This window comes from Meles meles, chromosome 14 (assembly GCF_922984935.1).
Source record: "Meles meles chromosome 14, mMelMel3.1 paternal haplotype, whole genome shotgun sequence".
NCBI lineage: Eukaryota > Metazoa > Chordata > Mammalia > Carnivora > Mustelidae > Meles > Meles meles.
Genome location: NC_060079.1, coordinates 76699235 through 76716875, shown reverse-complemented (window position 1 = coordinate 76716875; position 17641 = coordinate 76699235). Strand labels below are relative to the sequence as shown.

The following is a 17641-nucleotide window of genomic DNA, read 5'->3' as shown; positions in this document are numbered from 1 at the left end:
CCATGGCATATCCAGGAGTGGCCTCCATACAGGGCGGAGAGGCCAAGGAACCAGCCCGAATGCATATGTGTATGATATATATGTCGATGTGTAAACATAACAGCTCCACAAAGCAAAGGCTCATTCAAAGCCCAACACATGTCTGATTTAGAATCAACGCCATCCCTTACTAGCGGAGCAATAATAGGAAATGATGGATGTTCTGAGATTCAAATTTTCTTCATAATTCCATGGGTAATGCATGGGCTAGAGATTGAAATAGACAGCATGCATTAAAATTTCTAGGTCAAATAAGTATGTAGTAAAACTTCATTCCTCTCTCATCTGATGAAACATCACCTTCACACTTCACTTTTGATCAGTGGTTTGCTGTTCGTTTCCCAACATGGAAATGGAGGAATTCTCCAAATGTGGTTTTGTAAATGTATTCGGTTTTGTCTTTTCTCTTTACTTCTGCATCTTGTGATTAACTCTGGAGGCATAGAATAATTCTATAACTCCAGAAAATCCACATGACAGTCCTGATGGTGTGACACAAAATTTACATCAAATTCATTTCTTCAAATATTTAGTACATGAATAAAGACAATAGCTATCTGAGGAGATGGAAATTGCAGCTCAGACTTTTCTTGTCTGTTTTTACACCAAATCTGTTTTCATGATAAATGATAGTAAAATTTTGTTTTAAATTGATACTCCCTTTGAGGCTTTCTCATGATTGTACATAAGCAAGTAGAAATATGTCTTTTAAGAAGAATTTTTTCATTGTTGCTGTTTTTTATTGGGAGGTAACCTCAGAAGAAGAGGTAACCTTCTAAAGTCGTCTTTGGGTTGTTTGGGGAGATATTACAGCAATTTGTTTAGCTACATGAGCACATTTCAGAGGAATATTGATAAGGATTCAAAGGTTTTTTTGTTCCTATTAATGATCTTGTTGTGTATCTATCTTCATGAAGCAATAGAACAAGATTGCTTAAAGTATTATTTAAATTAATCTGCTGTGAAAGTGCCAGTATAGTAATCTTAAGTGATTTAAAGACCTAAGGTCATAGCATTTAACAGAAACAGTCTTCATATTTCATCACACACACACACACACATATGTGCACGCACACACATGCACACAGCTAACATTCTCTACAGCAAAGCTTCGAATTTTAAATTTGGTAATTTAGAAACACAATCAAATGAGCTTCTCAGGTTTAATCTTTTAAACATTCGCTTTACTGAACATTCATTGTGTGTAGAGTAGTGATCTACGGTGGATAATGTTCTCTAAAGTGTCCCAACACTAGATCATTTCTCAATTAAGCAGAAACAGACACGACATCTCCTTATCTCTGCACTCTTTAGTGTGCCGACTGCTCAGGTTGAGTTTCCTGTGTGCCCAGAGCTGCCTGCAGACTGCCATCAGCCTGGTGTGCCATTATCCCCAAACCCTCTAAACTTTTCCTGCCCATCAACATGGCTGCAGAAACTACTTCCCCCACGGGGACATTCCCCTTACAAGGAGAGCACCTGACTCGGTCCACCTTCCACATCCTGGCCATCTCTGACCTCTGACTCTGCTTACACCTCACACTCCCTCTAAGGCTTTCTACTGACCACCTGGACTAGAATGACCAGCCCTTAGTAATTATGTCTACACCACACTTGTTTCAATTGATTATAAATGATTCCCTCTTCTTTGGCGGGTAGTATTCTCTGAATGAATATTTAAGTCTTTTATTGTCATTGATCTATTTTCTCAGTTGAAGTCCACATAAAGCTGTAAATTCCCTAAGAAAGAAAACACCTTAAACTTTTTACTGGGTTTGGGTCTTTTGTGTGGAGTTGGATCTGAAGGAGGAGTTTTAAACCTGGTTCTGTACATGTGTGCTGAAGGACTGAACCAAAATTTTAAATTGGTAAAAATGTTGGAATCTCTATTCCCTAAAAGGTTATATTGTAAAAGAAAAGAGCAAATAACAGTCATGGGCATGCACATAGTTAAGTGGTGTTTCTTAGGAGTGTTTCAAAATTTCGCTTTTTGTGTTGCTTGTGCTATTCTGTCATTTGAGACCAGTCTCTCTGAGGTATGACTGCAAACCTTCCAGATACCAGCCTCCTTTGAGGCTCCAGCGCTTCTGGATCTTCTCTAGGACACTGATTCTTTTCAGGGGCCCATTCCAGATCAGTTTCAGGTCAGAAAGGTTTTTGGGCAAAGGGAAGCTTCATACACTGAATGGAGCGGTGCTCCCTGAGTGGTGTCTTTCCCAGCATTGTGTTTCTTTCCTTTTCTTTTCCTTTTTTTTTTTTTTAGAAATTGAAAATACAGATCTGATGCCAAAGCTATGAACCATAAATCCACTTTAAGCAAAGGACTTAAAAGTCAAGACTCAGGACTTAAGTGTACATTCAGAAAGGCTGAGGAGGGCGGGATGAAGATTGGACCCTTAGCCAGCAACACCCCTTCTCTTCCTTCTGCCTACTCTGCACCCCAGAACTTGTCCAAATAGTGGAAATAGTCCAAATAGTGGTTGAGTGAGCATTCTGTGACTATCTAGCTATATTTATGAACTAAAGTAAAAGCTAAAGAAACTTGAAATTAAAAAATTTTTTTTTAATTTTTGAATAAAGGAAAATTGAATACACGATCTGCAAATTTCTCCCAGACTTGAGTTGGTGTCACTGGTGTTAAAATATGCCTGGCTTGTCTGCAGCGCCACATCCCACAGTTCATTTTATGATATATCTAAACATTTTCAATCTTTCAACTGCCAAAGATTTCCGTCTTCTAATCCTTTGCTCTAGTAAACAAGATCTGTCTTTCTTTAACAACTTAGTAAGAAATAATTTCCTTTTCTCCACCCCCCACCTCCTCTCTAGTATCCACTCTGCCTCAATTCCTAATTTTCCATAATCTAACCCCTCAAGAGAGGAAAGGGATGGAGCTTGTTATAGTTCTTCATGTGTGCAAAGGGGGCGACCATAAGCCTAAAATGGTCCTTTGCTAATGATGATGGCTTCCATTTTTAAAAAATAAAGTTGTCTTTCTTTCATATTTATTTTGTATCTTCAGATGAATGATTTTTTTTTCAAAGCAGCCTGAAATTAGAGCATGCAAAGCAGTAATTCCTTCCCTGGTTCCCTGGATAGGCGACCAAAGAATCTCTTCTTGAACACTTCAGCAACAGGGAAATTGTTGCTGTGTGGGACAGTTGATTCTTTCTGTCACTGCACAGCTAAATTTCTCCACCTTTATGGATCCATGTATTCATTTATTAGTCACTTATTTATTGAGAACCTAGTATATGACAGGCACTCTATTAGACACCTGGAATATAGTAGTGATCACAGAAATGACAATCGCCACCTTCGCTTAGGCTCTATCTTGGTATCACTCTACTTATGTCTTATTTTCTTCTTCCAAATCTAGACTAAATAATTCCACTCTCTGTCTTCATGACAGCCCCACAAATATTGCAAAGCAACCAAATTCACCTGCTTCAGATTAAACATTTTTTTAATGTAGTTTCACCCGGGCCTGCCATGTCAGTCATTGCCCTCTAACTGGTCAGCGTCCAGTTACACACTCACTCACTCACTCACTGTGTGTTTTCAGTGAGTCACTGTGCTCTCTGTTGCTCTGAATACACAAGGGTCTTCAACCAGAGCCAGGCTGTATGGTGCATGGTGAGGCAGGGACCCAGACTCCTGAGACTTCAATCTCAGTTCCATCATATCCTTCTTCTGTTATCGTGGTGAGACACATACCCCTCTGTGCCTTAGCTTGTTCATTTGTAAAGTGAAGATAAAAATGCCACCTATCTCAAAAGGTTGCTATAGGATTAATGAGTCAATATAGATGAAGCACTTAGACTAGTTTCTAGCCCAGAGTATGTGCTCAGGTGTGACCACTCTTGCTCTTCCTACTGTTAAAATTAGTGTTGGCCCTTTCTGTTCGTGCAGCCTCAACATTTCAGGAACCACATCATATGTTGGCTTACGGATGCTGGAGATAATGGACGGCAATCTGCTTTGGCTACAAGTCTCTCTCAGTTCCTAGCAGAGAGCCTGGAATAAAGTAGATGTTCAAGAAATGCCTGCTGAATGAGCCATTTAAATACTGTAGCTTTTGAAACTACACTTAAGCAGAACATGGGAAGGATTTCTTCTCTTGTTTTTCAAGGTGAATTGATCTATTCCTATAGCTATGTTGTGGAGTATTAGTGATTGATGTGCCATTAAGGATTCTTTGAAGAAATTGTTATGAAATGCCACTTATTTTAAGCCTTAATAAATAAAAATGGTAAGAGGCACCACTTTCTGATAAATTATGCAGAAGGTTTGAGTTTTCAATATACATAGACCTTGTCACAACTGAATTCTAAATCCAAGGCTAAATTCTGCATCATCCTTTATGGAACGTCCACATTGATTTCTAGAAGTTTTGTTTTCTTTTCTTTTCTCTTCATGACCTTTGGTTTAAATGTTTTCCCTCTCTAGTTGAAAGTGTCCATGTCAACTGTGATGAATAGGTATCTTTCAATGCCTCCGTCCTGCTCCCTACCCTGCTGCTTTAGAGGTTCTAGACAGAGTGGCCTTGGTTTACAAAAGAGTTTGTGAATGTCATCTCCTTCTAGAAGCAGCTGGAGGGCAAATGTCTGAAGCAGAAACTTAGAAGAAGCAGAGCTCAGATAGCTGCACCTTCATTTAATGGAAGCAGTCTTACGGGACTGATCAGTTGCCTTCAACTGTTCATATACCCAGCTCTGCTCCTTGGGTGGAGGTCTCTATGTAGCTCTGGATGTGAACAGACAAAATAGGATTATACCTGCTTCTAAATACTGTTTCTCAAATGCATGATCCTCAACTCTGGAGAAGGTATTGATCAGACCTTATCACGGGCACTGATTTTCTGAAATTCAGCTACTGTCCTGATTATTTTCTTGGCATAGTACACTCAGGGAAATGTTTCCTGACCCTGAAGCAAATGTATGTTAAAAAGTTAAACACATGTGAGGTTTTTTTTCATGCATTTTCCAGTTTACTCCTTGACAGTTTCTCTTAAGAAAGCGAATAAAACTATGCAGCTACCATAGTTCTTGTTTACAAGGTTAATGCAATACCATACATTGTTTGTAATATAACTTTCACTGAAAGCCTTTGGATACTTTAATTTTAACAGACTCCTTAACATCATACCTTTTTCATGCTAATCTTCAGTTTTAGTTAATGTAGTAACAGTTGAAGAGCAAATTAATATGACCTGCTGTAGGTCCAGTTGGCTGTGAAAATTCCATGAATGAGTCAAATACTAGTTTTCAGATTCCTTAATTTTAGGAAATCCCATTTCTAGTTTCTGAAAGGAAAAGTGAATCATAGTTTGTAGTGATTTAGCTGAGTATATTAAATTTAACATATGATACTCTATGCCTTAGGACATATCCTCACTGATTTCCTGTATATTTGTTGCATAATTTTTTTGAGAACAGAGTTGAAATTTCTGATTATAATTTTATATTTTTCTGTTTCTCCTTGAAGCTCCATCGATTTTTGCTTCATGTGATTTAATATCTGTCAGTTGATGCATAAACCTTCAGGATTTTTAGGTATTAATGAACTGACTCCTTAATCGTTATGAAATAATCTGTTTTTATCCACTGTTAGATTTTTTACCCTGAAATCTCTTTTGTCCTTTACTAATATTGATTGATGTTTTTAACCTTTTGTTTTTATTTTTAATTAATCTACTAAGGTGTGATTTTCATAAAATTATCTGTACATATTTAAAATGTATAATTTTATGAGTTTGACATAAAACCACAATCACACTGAAGATTGTGAATAAGTCCATCACCACAAAAGTTTTCTTATGTCTCTTGACACTCCTAACCTCCTCCCCCTCCGGCCTTTCACCAATCTCTGAAGTTGCAGATCCTGTTTTTGTCATTTTATATTTGTTTAAATTATAGAATATTGTATGAACAGAATCATGTGACTTTTATCAGCACAATTATTTTGAAATCCATCCATTTCGTTGCCTTTATCAGTAGTTCATTCCCTGTTTTTTGCTGAGTAGTATTCCACCGTGTGGTTATACCACAATCTGTTTATCATTCATCTTTGGAATAGACATTTGGGTTGTTTCCAGTTTGGGACTATTACAAATAATTACAAATAATCATTCACATTCAGTGTTTGTATGAACACATGCTTTCCCTTCTATTGAGTAAGTATCTAGGAAGGGAATGGCTGGGTTATATTGGCAGGTTTATGGTGAACATTTTAAGAATCTGCAGCTTTCCAGAGTGGCTGGAGCCCTTTCTGTTCCTCCCATTAGTGTCTGTGAGTTCCCGTTTATCCACATCTTTGCTAACAACAGATCTGGCATTCTTTTAAATTTTATTCTTCTAGTATGTGTAACTCCAACCTGTTGTGGTTTTAATTTTCACTTCCCCAATGACTTGTGTGATGTTGCTCATCTTTTCGTGAACATCTTTTTCATCCACAAAATTCTTTGATAAAATGCTCTATAGTTTTACGCATTTATCTTATTGGAATCTTTGTTTTCTTACTATTGGACTTTAAGTCTTTATGTATTAGTGGATACAAGCTTTCATTAGGTAAAAATATGCAAATATTTCACCCTGTCTGTAACTTGTCTTTAAGTCTTTTAACAGTTTATTTTGAAGCAAGGATATTTATGAATTTTTATGCAGTTCACTTTATCAATGTTTTCTTCAATGGATCAAACATTTGGTATAACATGTAAGAACAGAACAGGGTATATCATTCGAGGAGCTCAGGGAAAAATGAAAATGCAGGGTCTCTGGTTAAAAAAATGAAAATGCAGGGTCTCTGGTTAAAAAAATTACTAATAATTTCAACATGGAATCAAAAGAGCATTAAACCAAATGTGGGGCCTTTCTAATAGCATGTATGGTATATATTCAGGTATGTATAGTATATCTCTATTTCTCCCCTCTTGTTGTCTTATGTTTGACTTTTACACATTGTAAACCCCACAGTGCACTATTGGCTAAATAGTCAATATCTTTTAAAGAGATATAAATAACCAAAAAAATGTGCATATTGACTGGTGTGTTTACCATCACCGGTGCTCCTTATTCCTTAGACTAGATCCTTATTTCTATCTGGTATCATTTCCTTTGTTCCTGAATGCTTCCCCTCAACATTTCTTGTAATGAAATCCATCTGATAATACACTCTTTCTCCTCTGGTTATCTAAAAACATCCTTATTTTACCTTTGTTTTTGAAAGACATGTTCACTGTTGTAGAATTTTAGGGTACTTTTTTCTTTCAATGCAGCAAAGATGTTGCTCCATTCTCTTCTTGCTTGAATTGTTAAAAAAATCTATCTATATATCTATATCTTCTATCTTTCTTGTTTTTATTCTTCTGTATGTAATGTTTTTCCTGACTCTTGAGGAAAAGGAGATTGTCTCTTTATCACTGGTTTTGAGTACTTTCAGCAAGATGTGTCTTGATGTATTTTTGTCATTTTTCCTTTCTTCAGTTTGTTAAGCTCTTTGGACCTTTGGTTTTATGCTTTCAACAATTTGGAAGTTTTTCAGCCATTGTTTCTTCAAATATTTTTCCTTCTTGTCCTCTTGACACTCTTCTGGAGACTCCAATTAAATATGCATTTTGTTGCTTCAAGTTATTGCAGAGCTGAATGAGGCTTTGTTTGTTTTGTTTTTGTTTTTTTTTTGAGATTTTCCTTTTTTAAAATTTAATTTAATTTTATTTTATTTTATTTCATTTCTTTTCAGTGTTCTAAAATTCATTGTTTATGCACCACACCCAGTGCTCATGCAATACGTGTCCTCCTTAATACCCACCACCAGGCTCACCCAACCCCCCACCCCCACCCTCCAAAACCCTCAGCTTGTTTCTCAGAGTCCACAGTCTCCCATGGTTTGTCTCCCCCTCCAATTTCCCCCAATTCACATTTCCTTTCCTTCTCCTTATGTCCTTCATGTTATTCCTTATATTCTACAAGTAAGTAAAACCATATGATAATTGACTCTCCCTGCTTGACTTATTTCACTCAGCATAATCTCTTCCAGTCCTATCCATGTTGATACAAAAGTTGGGTATTCATCCTTTCTCGTGGAGGCATAATATGCCATTGTATATATGGATCACATCTTCTTTATCCATTCATCTGTTGAAGGACATCTTGGGTTTTTTGCAGTTTGGCAACTATGGCCATTACTGCTATGGACATTGGGGTACATATGGCCCTTCTTTTCACTGTATCTGTATCTTTGGGGTTAAAAACCCAGTAGTGCAATTGCAAGGTCATAAAGTGGCTCTATTTTTAATTTCTTAAGGAATCTCCACACTGATTTTCAAAGTGGCTCCACCAACTTGCATTCCCACCAACAGTGTGAGAGAGTTCCCCTTTCTCCACATCCTCTCCAACACATGTTGTTTACTGTCTTGTTGATTTTGGCCATTCTACCTGATGTAAGGTGGTATCTCAATGTGGTTTTGACTTGAATCTCCCTGATGGCTAATGATGATGAACCTTTTTTCATGTGTCTGTGCCATTAGCCATTTCTATGTCTTCTTTTTTTTTTTTTTAATTTTTTTTTTATTTTATTTATTTGTCAGAGAGAAGGAGAGAGAGAGAGAGCACACAGGCAGGCAGAGGTGGAGAGAGAAGCAGGCTCCCCGCCGAGCAAGGAGACCATGCGGGACTCGATCCCAGGACCCTGGGATCACGACCCGAGCCGAAGGCAGCGGCTTAACCCACTGAGCCACCCAGGCGTCTTTAGAGAAGTGTCTGTTCATGTCTTTTGCCCATTTTTTGACGTGATTATCTGTTTTTTTGAGTGTTGAGTTTAAGGAGTTCTTTATAGACCTTGGATATCAGCCCTTTGTCTATAGTGTCATTTGCAAATATCTTCTCCCATTCTGTGGGTTGCCTCTTAGTTCTGTTGACTGTTTCTTTGCTGTGAAGAAGCTTTTGATCTTAATGAAGGCCCAAAAGTTCATTTTCACTTTTGTTTACTTTGCCTTTGGAGACATATCTTGAAAGAAGTTGTTGTGGCCAATGCCAAAGAGGTTACTGCTTATGTTCTCCTCTAAGATTCTGAAAGATTCCTGCCTCACATTGAGGCCTTTTATCCATTTTGAGTTTATCTTTGTGTATGGTGTAAAAGAATGGTCGAGTTTCATTCTTCTACACGTAGCTGTCCAATTTTCCCAGCACCATTTATTGAAGAGACTGTCTTTTTTTCCACTGTATATTTTTTCCTGCTTTGTCAAAGATTATTTGACCATAGAGTTGAGGGTTCATATTTGGGCTCTCTACTCTGTTCCACTGGTCTATGTGTCTGTTTTTATGCCAGTACCATGGTGTCTTTGTGATCACAGCTTTGTAGTAAAGCTTGAAATCAGGCAACGTGGTGCCCCCAGTTTTGTTTTTCTTGTTCAACATTTCCTTAGCAATTAGGAGTCTCTTCTGGTTCCATAAAAATTTTAGGATTGTTTCTTCCAGCACTTCAAAAAATGCCAGTGGAATTTTGATAGAGATGGCATTGAAAATATAGATGGCTCTAGGCAGTATAGACATTTTAACAATGTTTATTCTTCCGATCCATAAGCATGGAATGCTCTTCCATCTTTTTTGACTGCTTTGATTTCTTTCGTGAGTGTTCTGGAGTTTCTCGAGTGCAGATCCTTTATCTCTTTGGTTAGATTTATTCCCAGGTATCTTATGGTTCTGGTGCTGTAGTATTTTCATTGTAATGTATAAGTAAGCAACTGATTCTGTACATTGATTTTGTATCCTGCCACATTACTGAATTGCTGTGTGAGTTCTAGTGGAGGTGGAGTGGAGTGGAGGTGGAGTCTTTTGGGTTTTCCATGTAAAGTATCATGTCATCTGTGAAAAGAGAGAATTTGACTTCTTAATTGCCAATTTGAATACCTTTCATTTCTTTTTGTTGTCCAATTTCTGTTGCTAGGACCTCTAGTACTATGTTGAACAACAGTGGCGAGAGTGAACATCCTTGTCGTGTTCCTGATCTCAAAGGGAAGACTGTCAGCTTTTCCTGTTTGTTTTTAATTATGTTTTCTCTGTGGGCTTCATTTGGAACAATTTCTATTCCTATGTCTTCAAATTCATCCCTTGCATTTTTGCAGTTCCTAATCTGAAAACAATCTCATTTCATGTCTTTTTTTTTCCTTCATTTTACAACTTGTGTTTTTCATCTATAGCAGTTCATTTTATAGTCCTTTCTATGTCTTTTATGTCTCTACTTAACTTTTCGAATTATGGAATACAGTTATAATGACTGCATGTCTTTGTTGAATATTCTAACATCTGAGGAAGTTCTAGGTCAGTTTGATTTATTCATTCTTCCCCTTATGACAGGTGAACTCTCCCTCCTTCTTTCCATTCTGGTAATTTTTTATTTGATTTCAAATATTTTGAATTTTATTTTGTTGGGGGCTCAAAATTTTTATATTTCCATAAATATTCTTGAGTTTATTCTGGAATGCACTTAATTTCCTTTGAAAAGGTATACTCTTTTTGGTATTGCTTTTACAATTGTTTATAGAGACTGAAGCTCTGCTTATTCTAGGGCTAATTTTTTTCTACTTTTGAGGCAAGACCCTGCTTATACTCTGTTCAGTGCCCCATGAATTATGAATTTTTGCAGCCTGACTGGTGGGAATAATCAGTATTTCCAGTCCAGTGTGTTTTTGTGGCAATGTTACCTCAAATACTTTTAGATGGTTTTCCCCAGCCTGGGAAGTCACCTTACATAAATTGCAGATCGGTACAGAACTGAATTCTCATGTAAACCTACAGATCTTAGAATTTCTCTCTTTTAGCAGCTCTCTCCTCTCCAGTACTCTAGATACCATCAAATTGGTCTCCCCGGACTCTCAGCTCAATCTCCTCAATTTAGAAAGTCTACTGGGCTCCCTTCCCTTCAACATGCTCTGAAATCTCTCTCAGGAAATAGGATCACCTTATTTATTTCCCATCTGAGGGACTACTGTTTTTCATTCCCTAAGGTCCAGTGTCTTGCAAAATTCAATATGTCAATTTTTTGTTGTTCATGTGGATGGGTACTTCTGGTCCCTGTAACTCTATCTTGGTAAGATGTTGAAGTCACTTTTTAAAGAAAGTTTTCACAATTATTAAGCTCTCTCAGATTATCATTTATGGTTCACATAACATTCATATTCTTTTCCAGTCATATTTCCAGCATTGAAATTTGTTCATTATGATAGTATGTGACTATAAAATATTACCAAATGTTAATAGTATTCTTGGACCTTTGTTCCTCAACCCATTCATTTACATTTGATTAACCTCAAACTTTATGGAGAACATAGTGAGAGGCATGATTATAATATATATAATATATAATATATAATTATATTTTATCTTATAATAAGTATAAAATAGCCTTTTGGTTGAGGAGTGTGAAGTGAAAGGATTATCACAGTAAAGAATGTGATTTTGTCCATTTAAGAGGCATGTAAAAATTTTTTTCCCCACTTTTTGCTATTTGGGGTGTGTGTGTGTGTGTGTGTGTGTGTGTGTGTGTTTGTGTGTGATTATTGTGAAAAAAATATCATAAGTTCACTTTCCAACTTGTGTATTTCAAGATGGCAGAGATTCCTTTCAGAATTCCAAAGGAGGTTTGTAGCAGTTTTTGCCAATAGAAGTCTTCTTAATTTAAAAATCCTATAATTAATAAATAGAAGTTTACCATTGAACATTTGGAGACTAGTTGACTAAGCATGGAATATTATGATATTCTAACTAGAAAGTACTTATTGCAAATATATTGTTAAGACTTTGAACACTTCTCTGAGATACTTATCTGAAAACATCATTAGGAGCACAAATACCAGGTGTATATAGAATTAAAAAAATAGGGGCCCCTGGGTGGCTCCATGGGTTAAAGCCTCTGCCTTTGGCTCAGGTCATCATCCCAGGGTCCTGGGATGGAACCCCACATCCAGCTCTCTGCTCAGCAGGGAGCCTGCTTCCCTTCCTCCCTCTCTGCCTACTTGTGATCTCTGTCTGTCAAATAAATAAATAAAATCTTTAAAAAAAAAGAATTAAAAAAGTAAATGTCATTTAGATAGCAACTAAACTGAAGGATCTCTGATTCCATTCTTCCAACGATGATAATAGCATTTGAAAATTTAGGTAAAATGCTTAGCCATTTGCTTGGACATCTAGGAAATATTATGCTTTCAGTCAGCTAGTAGCATGATTTTTCCTGATACCTAGACTAATGTAAAGAAGTTGGTATAAGTGTTAAGTTTCTTTTAGTATTTGATATCTTTGGTGAAGAATCGGAACATGAATAATGTGTTCATATTCGTGAGTGCTGCCGACGCCACACGGAGAGACACATCAGCACACTGAATGAGACAGGGGACAGCGCTTCTTTGTATATGCACCTATGTGTTCTGGCCAGGAGGAAATGAAGTCATTCATAAATTAGGACTCCATGACAGAATATATTATCAGCAAAGCTTTCTCTAGGTGTAATGATAATAATGATTAACTTGAATCCCAAATATTATCACTGAAGGACACATATTTTTGTTTTAGACAGAGAAGACAGAGAGCGTTCAAGGGAGGGGCAGAGGGAGAGAGAAAGTCTTAAGCAGGCCCCATGCCCAATGTAGAGTCTGATGTGGGCCTCAATTTCATGACCCTGAGATCAGGACCAGAACCAAAATCAGGAGTCACATGTCCAACTAACTGAACCACCCAGTCACCCCCACATACTTTTCTTTTTAAATTATGCACAAGAATTTTTATTGTCTTTTGCAATTATATAATTAATATTTATAATTTATTTCTTAAATATATAATTATAATTTAGAAGGAATAAGTTAACAAACCAGAAAACACAATGTTTAATAATTATTCATCTGTGTAAGTGAAGAATAAATAAAGGGAAAGAGTAGATCCAACATTTTTAGATTTTATTATCCAATGCTAATTATGGTGGGGCCTTAAGAGGATTAATGTGTCTCTAATATGTTAGAATCTTGAAATTAGAGAACCTGTTGAAAAACAGTTTTGGAAGGGGATGCTTTCAACTGAGCTCTGAAGACGTGCTTCCTATTTGGAGCTTGTAGACACTGGATATTCAACCCTGGATTAGGGATCCCAAGAACCACTCTCAGGTCTGTCGTTCCTTGGAGCTGAGGGTCAAATATTGAGCAGGATAATAAATATGGCATGCCTTCCCTTTAGTCATCTTCTCAAATATTTTCCCCAAGAAAAGGCTCTACCCACTGTTGTTTCCTTAATACACTTCATTAAGAGTGATTTATTTTTTTTGGCCAAAATAGTTTTGGAAAACAATTTTTTAAAAAATCATGGGTGTTTCCATTTCAAAACACACATTTATCTTTATTCCAAGCATACCCTGCTCCTCCAATTCTTAAATAAGATACACAAAATACATCTTGCCTTGAATATCATTTAGGGCTTATATATAGACTCTTTTAAAGACAAACAAAATGAATTCAGTCATTAGATATTTGTTGAAGGGCTGCTCTGTGCAAAGCATAGTGATAGGCTACTTTAAATAACTTATGATGGAAATTGGCAAGGGATTTATAATGTATTTGCAGGACAGGAAGACTCAAAAACCCAGTAATTTCAGACATGACTAATTGGCACAAAACCATATTATATGTTCTTCCTTACCCCTCTGAGTAGATAGCAAGCTCTTTGAGGGCAAAACTTTTTTTTTTTTTTTTAATGTGAGATTCTATCTCTAGTACCTACAAGCATAAGTTCTGGTAGGCAGAGGTGGAGAGCTGTTCTAGGCTGTAAAATCAACAGTTAAAATTGCACAGACATAGTAATGCATTGGATTGGGTGGTAGATTAGGGGACCACTCTGAAATAGCTGAAACAATGTTCCTAGCAGGATGGGCCCTTGAGGTACTATGGGGGCAATTTCCAGAGGAAATTGACTGCTATCCTCGGGATGGCATTAACAAAAAGATAGAGCAGGTTTTCACATACCTTCAATTTATTCATCATTTTACTCATGTCCTCACCCCACTTTTATTCTTAGCCCTTTGGAAAAGCTCCTGATATGGTTTATTTTTATGGCTGAATTATATGATAATTTATGGCTTTGGGTAAAGTATTCACAATGCTATATTCTGCTACTAGGAGTGCCAAAATTTAATTAGATCTGCCACGAAAATGTCTATTCCAAAAGTGGCTTTTTACCCTGTAAAAAAACATGTGATTTTTCCATAGCTAATAGAGGAGTGACACTTAAGAACCTTCACTGATAGCCAACTTGTACCGAGATTTATGTGTAGAAAAACATGGTGTGTGTGATGTATATACATTTTTATATTTGCTATATAAAAACACATGCCATATTGTGCATTTTTCAGTTTAAATAATGATGAAAAATATATCCATCATTCTAAGGATTATCCCGATTTCTCTTTTGTCAGTCTGCACAATTTGTGACAGTGATTGGTTTAAATGAACCCACTTCTGAGAAAGGGATTGTTTTAATTAAAATTGTTGGGTATTTTTTTCTTGTATCTGAAGGCGTTTGAACTGATTTGCATTTCTTTCAGTTTTGAGTGTTGAGGCTAATATATCGTGAAACATTTTTTTTTCTTGAAACACACGCACATTAGCTTTCATTATTTCTATTTTAATTAATGTCAGCACAGTTAGTACAGAGTTTCAGACAAGGAGTATCCTCAAAACATTTTTAGTAGAATGTCAAGTAAAGTATGTTATATAGTAAGCATAACAAAAGAGAAAATACAAGGGAAAAGGGTAATTAAGACAAAGTTTTCATATTTTCTTAAGCAGAGTAAATATTCTGAACATAAGTATTTTAAGAAAGAATAAAGAACTCTAACAGTTTTATGAGTTGAAAAATATTTTTGCATTTTTATATGGCTAGCTAAAAATAGGTGAGGGATTTCAGATGCTTATTTTCCTTCAGTTATTGAGAGTCAAGATTGTGGAGGTTGTCCTCTACACAGTTGATCTAGTAACTTAGTCATACCTTTGCCTGACCACATATAATTGATGTGGTTGTTTTCTCAGGGAAATTGCTCCATTTTCTTTTGTTTTGTATTATGATTATTTAACTTCCTATGTCTGGACTTTGAGGAAAGATTTTGTTTTCTTCTGTTTTAATTATTTGAAAGAGTGACTTCAAGCTATAAATGGCCACATTACACAATGGCCAGTTTTATAAGTGAGGATCATAGTGAAGGTTTTGTGGATATGTGACTAAACACAAAGGAAAACTAATATGTGGAATCCTTGAAAATTTGGGGCACCAATTAATCTACAGCAGTAATATGCATTAGGTTATTTCCATATATGTATGCAATATTGTTTGCAAGTATGTATGAAATGTTATCTTTACACATCCTTTGTCAAAAGGCAGTAATATTAAATCTGCATTTTATTATAAAATTATACAAGAGCTTTTAAATAATAAAATGTTGAAAAATATATATTCTAGTAACCAACAAAATATATTTATTTTTATGTATTCTTTCCCATATTTGCCCCCATGGATAATATTTTTTACATAGTCATGCTCATGAGATATATATATATATACATACATATATATATAATTACACAAAAGTTTATAACACCGAAGACTTGTTTTTAAGTTACAAGTCTAGCAAGTACAATTACCTGGTCAAAAGTTTTAGACAATTTTTAGACTTTATTGCCATCCTGGATTTCTTGTTGTTTTTCCAAGTTTCACTCTTATTATTAGCAATATATGAAACTAATAGATAAATTACACTCTAACACAGTCAACATTCATTTGAAAAAATATATTGCCCAGCTCCTATTTATCTAGACCCTAGAGATGTAATGTGAGCAATATCATACATTTCGATTTTCTTCACAAAACTTATAGTAGAGTTTGAAGACAGATGTCAATCACATAATTGCACAAATAAACATGAAATTCAAATCATGAATTATAAAGCAAAATACTAACACTTGTTAACTTGCGTGATAGGTATATAGATGTAGGTTGTATTATTTCCTGTAACTTTTACTGTAGTACAATCATTTCAAAAGGGAAAATTTTGATATTTTAAAAATGAGTAATGCATATGAAGAATGCTGCCATGGAAGTGTTCAGAGGAGGAATCTGAACTCATCTGAGGTGTCAGAAAAGTGCCCCAGAGGAAGAGCTGATGGAGCTGAACTTGAGAAGGAGGAAATGGAGTTAAGTGTGCCAAGATGAATGCATGTGCGTGTGTGTGCACAGAAGGGCAAGGAGGCATCTTTATGCAGGTGAGCATAGGAAAAGGGACATGATAGATGTGAGAGATTATGGGATATTTGCAGACAGCCCCCAGGGACCCAGGCTGGGCTACGTGCAGAGGTTGGCATGGAGCAGTATCAAACCAGGTGGGGCAGGTAAGATGGGGCCCCACTGCTGTGGGGCATGTGAGTGATTCACTGCATGTTGCTGGATCTGCTGGATTGGACCAAGCACACTGCCCATGGGATGACGACCTAGGAGAGGCCAGGAGGAGCTGCAGTGCTTCCCGTGGTGAAGCTAGAACAGGGGAAAGGAAGGGAGATTGTGAAGACAGAATCTGCAGGAACCGAGCAACTGTTTAGTGGAATGACAAAAGCAAGTGCGGTGTGGATGTGACTGGCTGAGACAGTTCACATGAGTCTCCTAGTGAAGGCTACAAGTACCTTCTGGAGAATGACGCTAGAAGAGTTGAAGCCTTCAGGATTAGATCTGCAACCTTGGTGAGGATTGCACAGGTGGGGATTTATTGGAAATGTGGCCAACGACAAAGTGGGGCAGATAGTAGAAGAGATTTTCAAGCGCTTTGATTCTAACTTCATGTTGTTTTCAATCACAGATCCAGCTCCAAGCGTGCAGGATTTGGGTTAGATACAGCCATGGTTAATCTTTAAAAACCTAGTTTGAAAGAAAAAAAAAAAGATTGGTTTGCATTTCATTTTAGGCTTTTTTAAAGTTGCAGTCAATTGTTCAACTTCCGGAGGCCACGTAGCTTAGTGGTTATGGCGGCAGGATCCTGTTCAACCCCCAGCTGGGCACTTACCAGTTTTATGCTTGTCAGTGACTCCATCTTCCTGTTTCCATTTCCTCATCTTCAAAGTGGGCTTCCCGTTAAGTGATTTGTGATTTCAATGAGTTAATCCTGCGATGTACTAAGAACAGTGCCTGGCACCTGAGAAGAGCACAATGCTATTATGGTTTCTAAAGAGAAGACATCAAATAATGTGAAACTCGATACATGGATACCAATTTCATCTCGTTTCTTTGAAATTTAGTGAGAATTCAAAAACACAGTTTTGTATTTTGCTTATACTTCCTTATCAGAAATCAGGTGTCATGACGGAGAGCTCAGTCTTATGTCCTCTAGTTTCATCATCTAGAAATGACACAATTTCCCTCTTTTTAAAGCTGAATAATATTCTGTTGTGCATAGATACCTCATTTTCTTTATTCATTCACTCGCTAATGGATACTTGGTTGTTTCTGCGTCTTGGCTAATGTGAATAATGCTGTGAATATGGGAGTGTAGATATCTCTTCAAGACCCTGATTTCACTTCCTTTG

At 36.6% G+C, this 17641-nt stretch overlaps 1 protein-coding gene across 4 annotated transcripts in view; it reads left to right on the top strand.

Moving 5' to 3' along the window:
• FGF14 (fibroblast growth factor 14) overlaps positions 1-17641 on the top strand; it is a 620592-nt gene that overhangs the window by 470602 nt on the left and 132349 nt on the right. The window contains exon 1 of one of the 4 annotated variants that reach the window (XM_045978513.1): positions 4103-4171. The exons of the other annotated variants lie outside the window; for them this stretch is intronic. Within the exon in view, the coding sequence (XP_045834469.1) occupies positions 4141-4171 (31 nt within the window). The 5' untranslated portion in view covers positions 4103-4140. Of the gene's footprint in view, positions 1-4102; positions 4172-17641 lie in introns of those variants that run through there. 4 annotated transcript variants of the gene reach the window in all.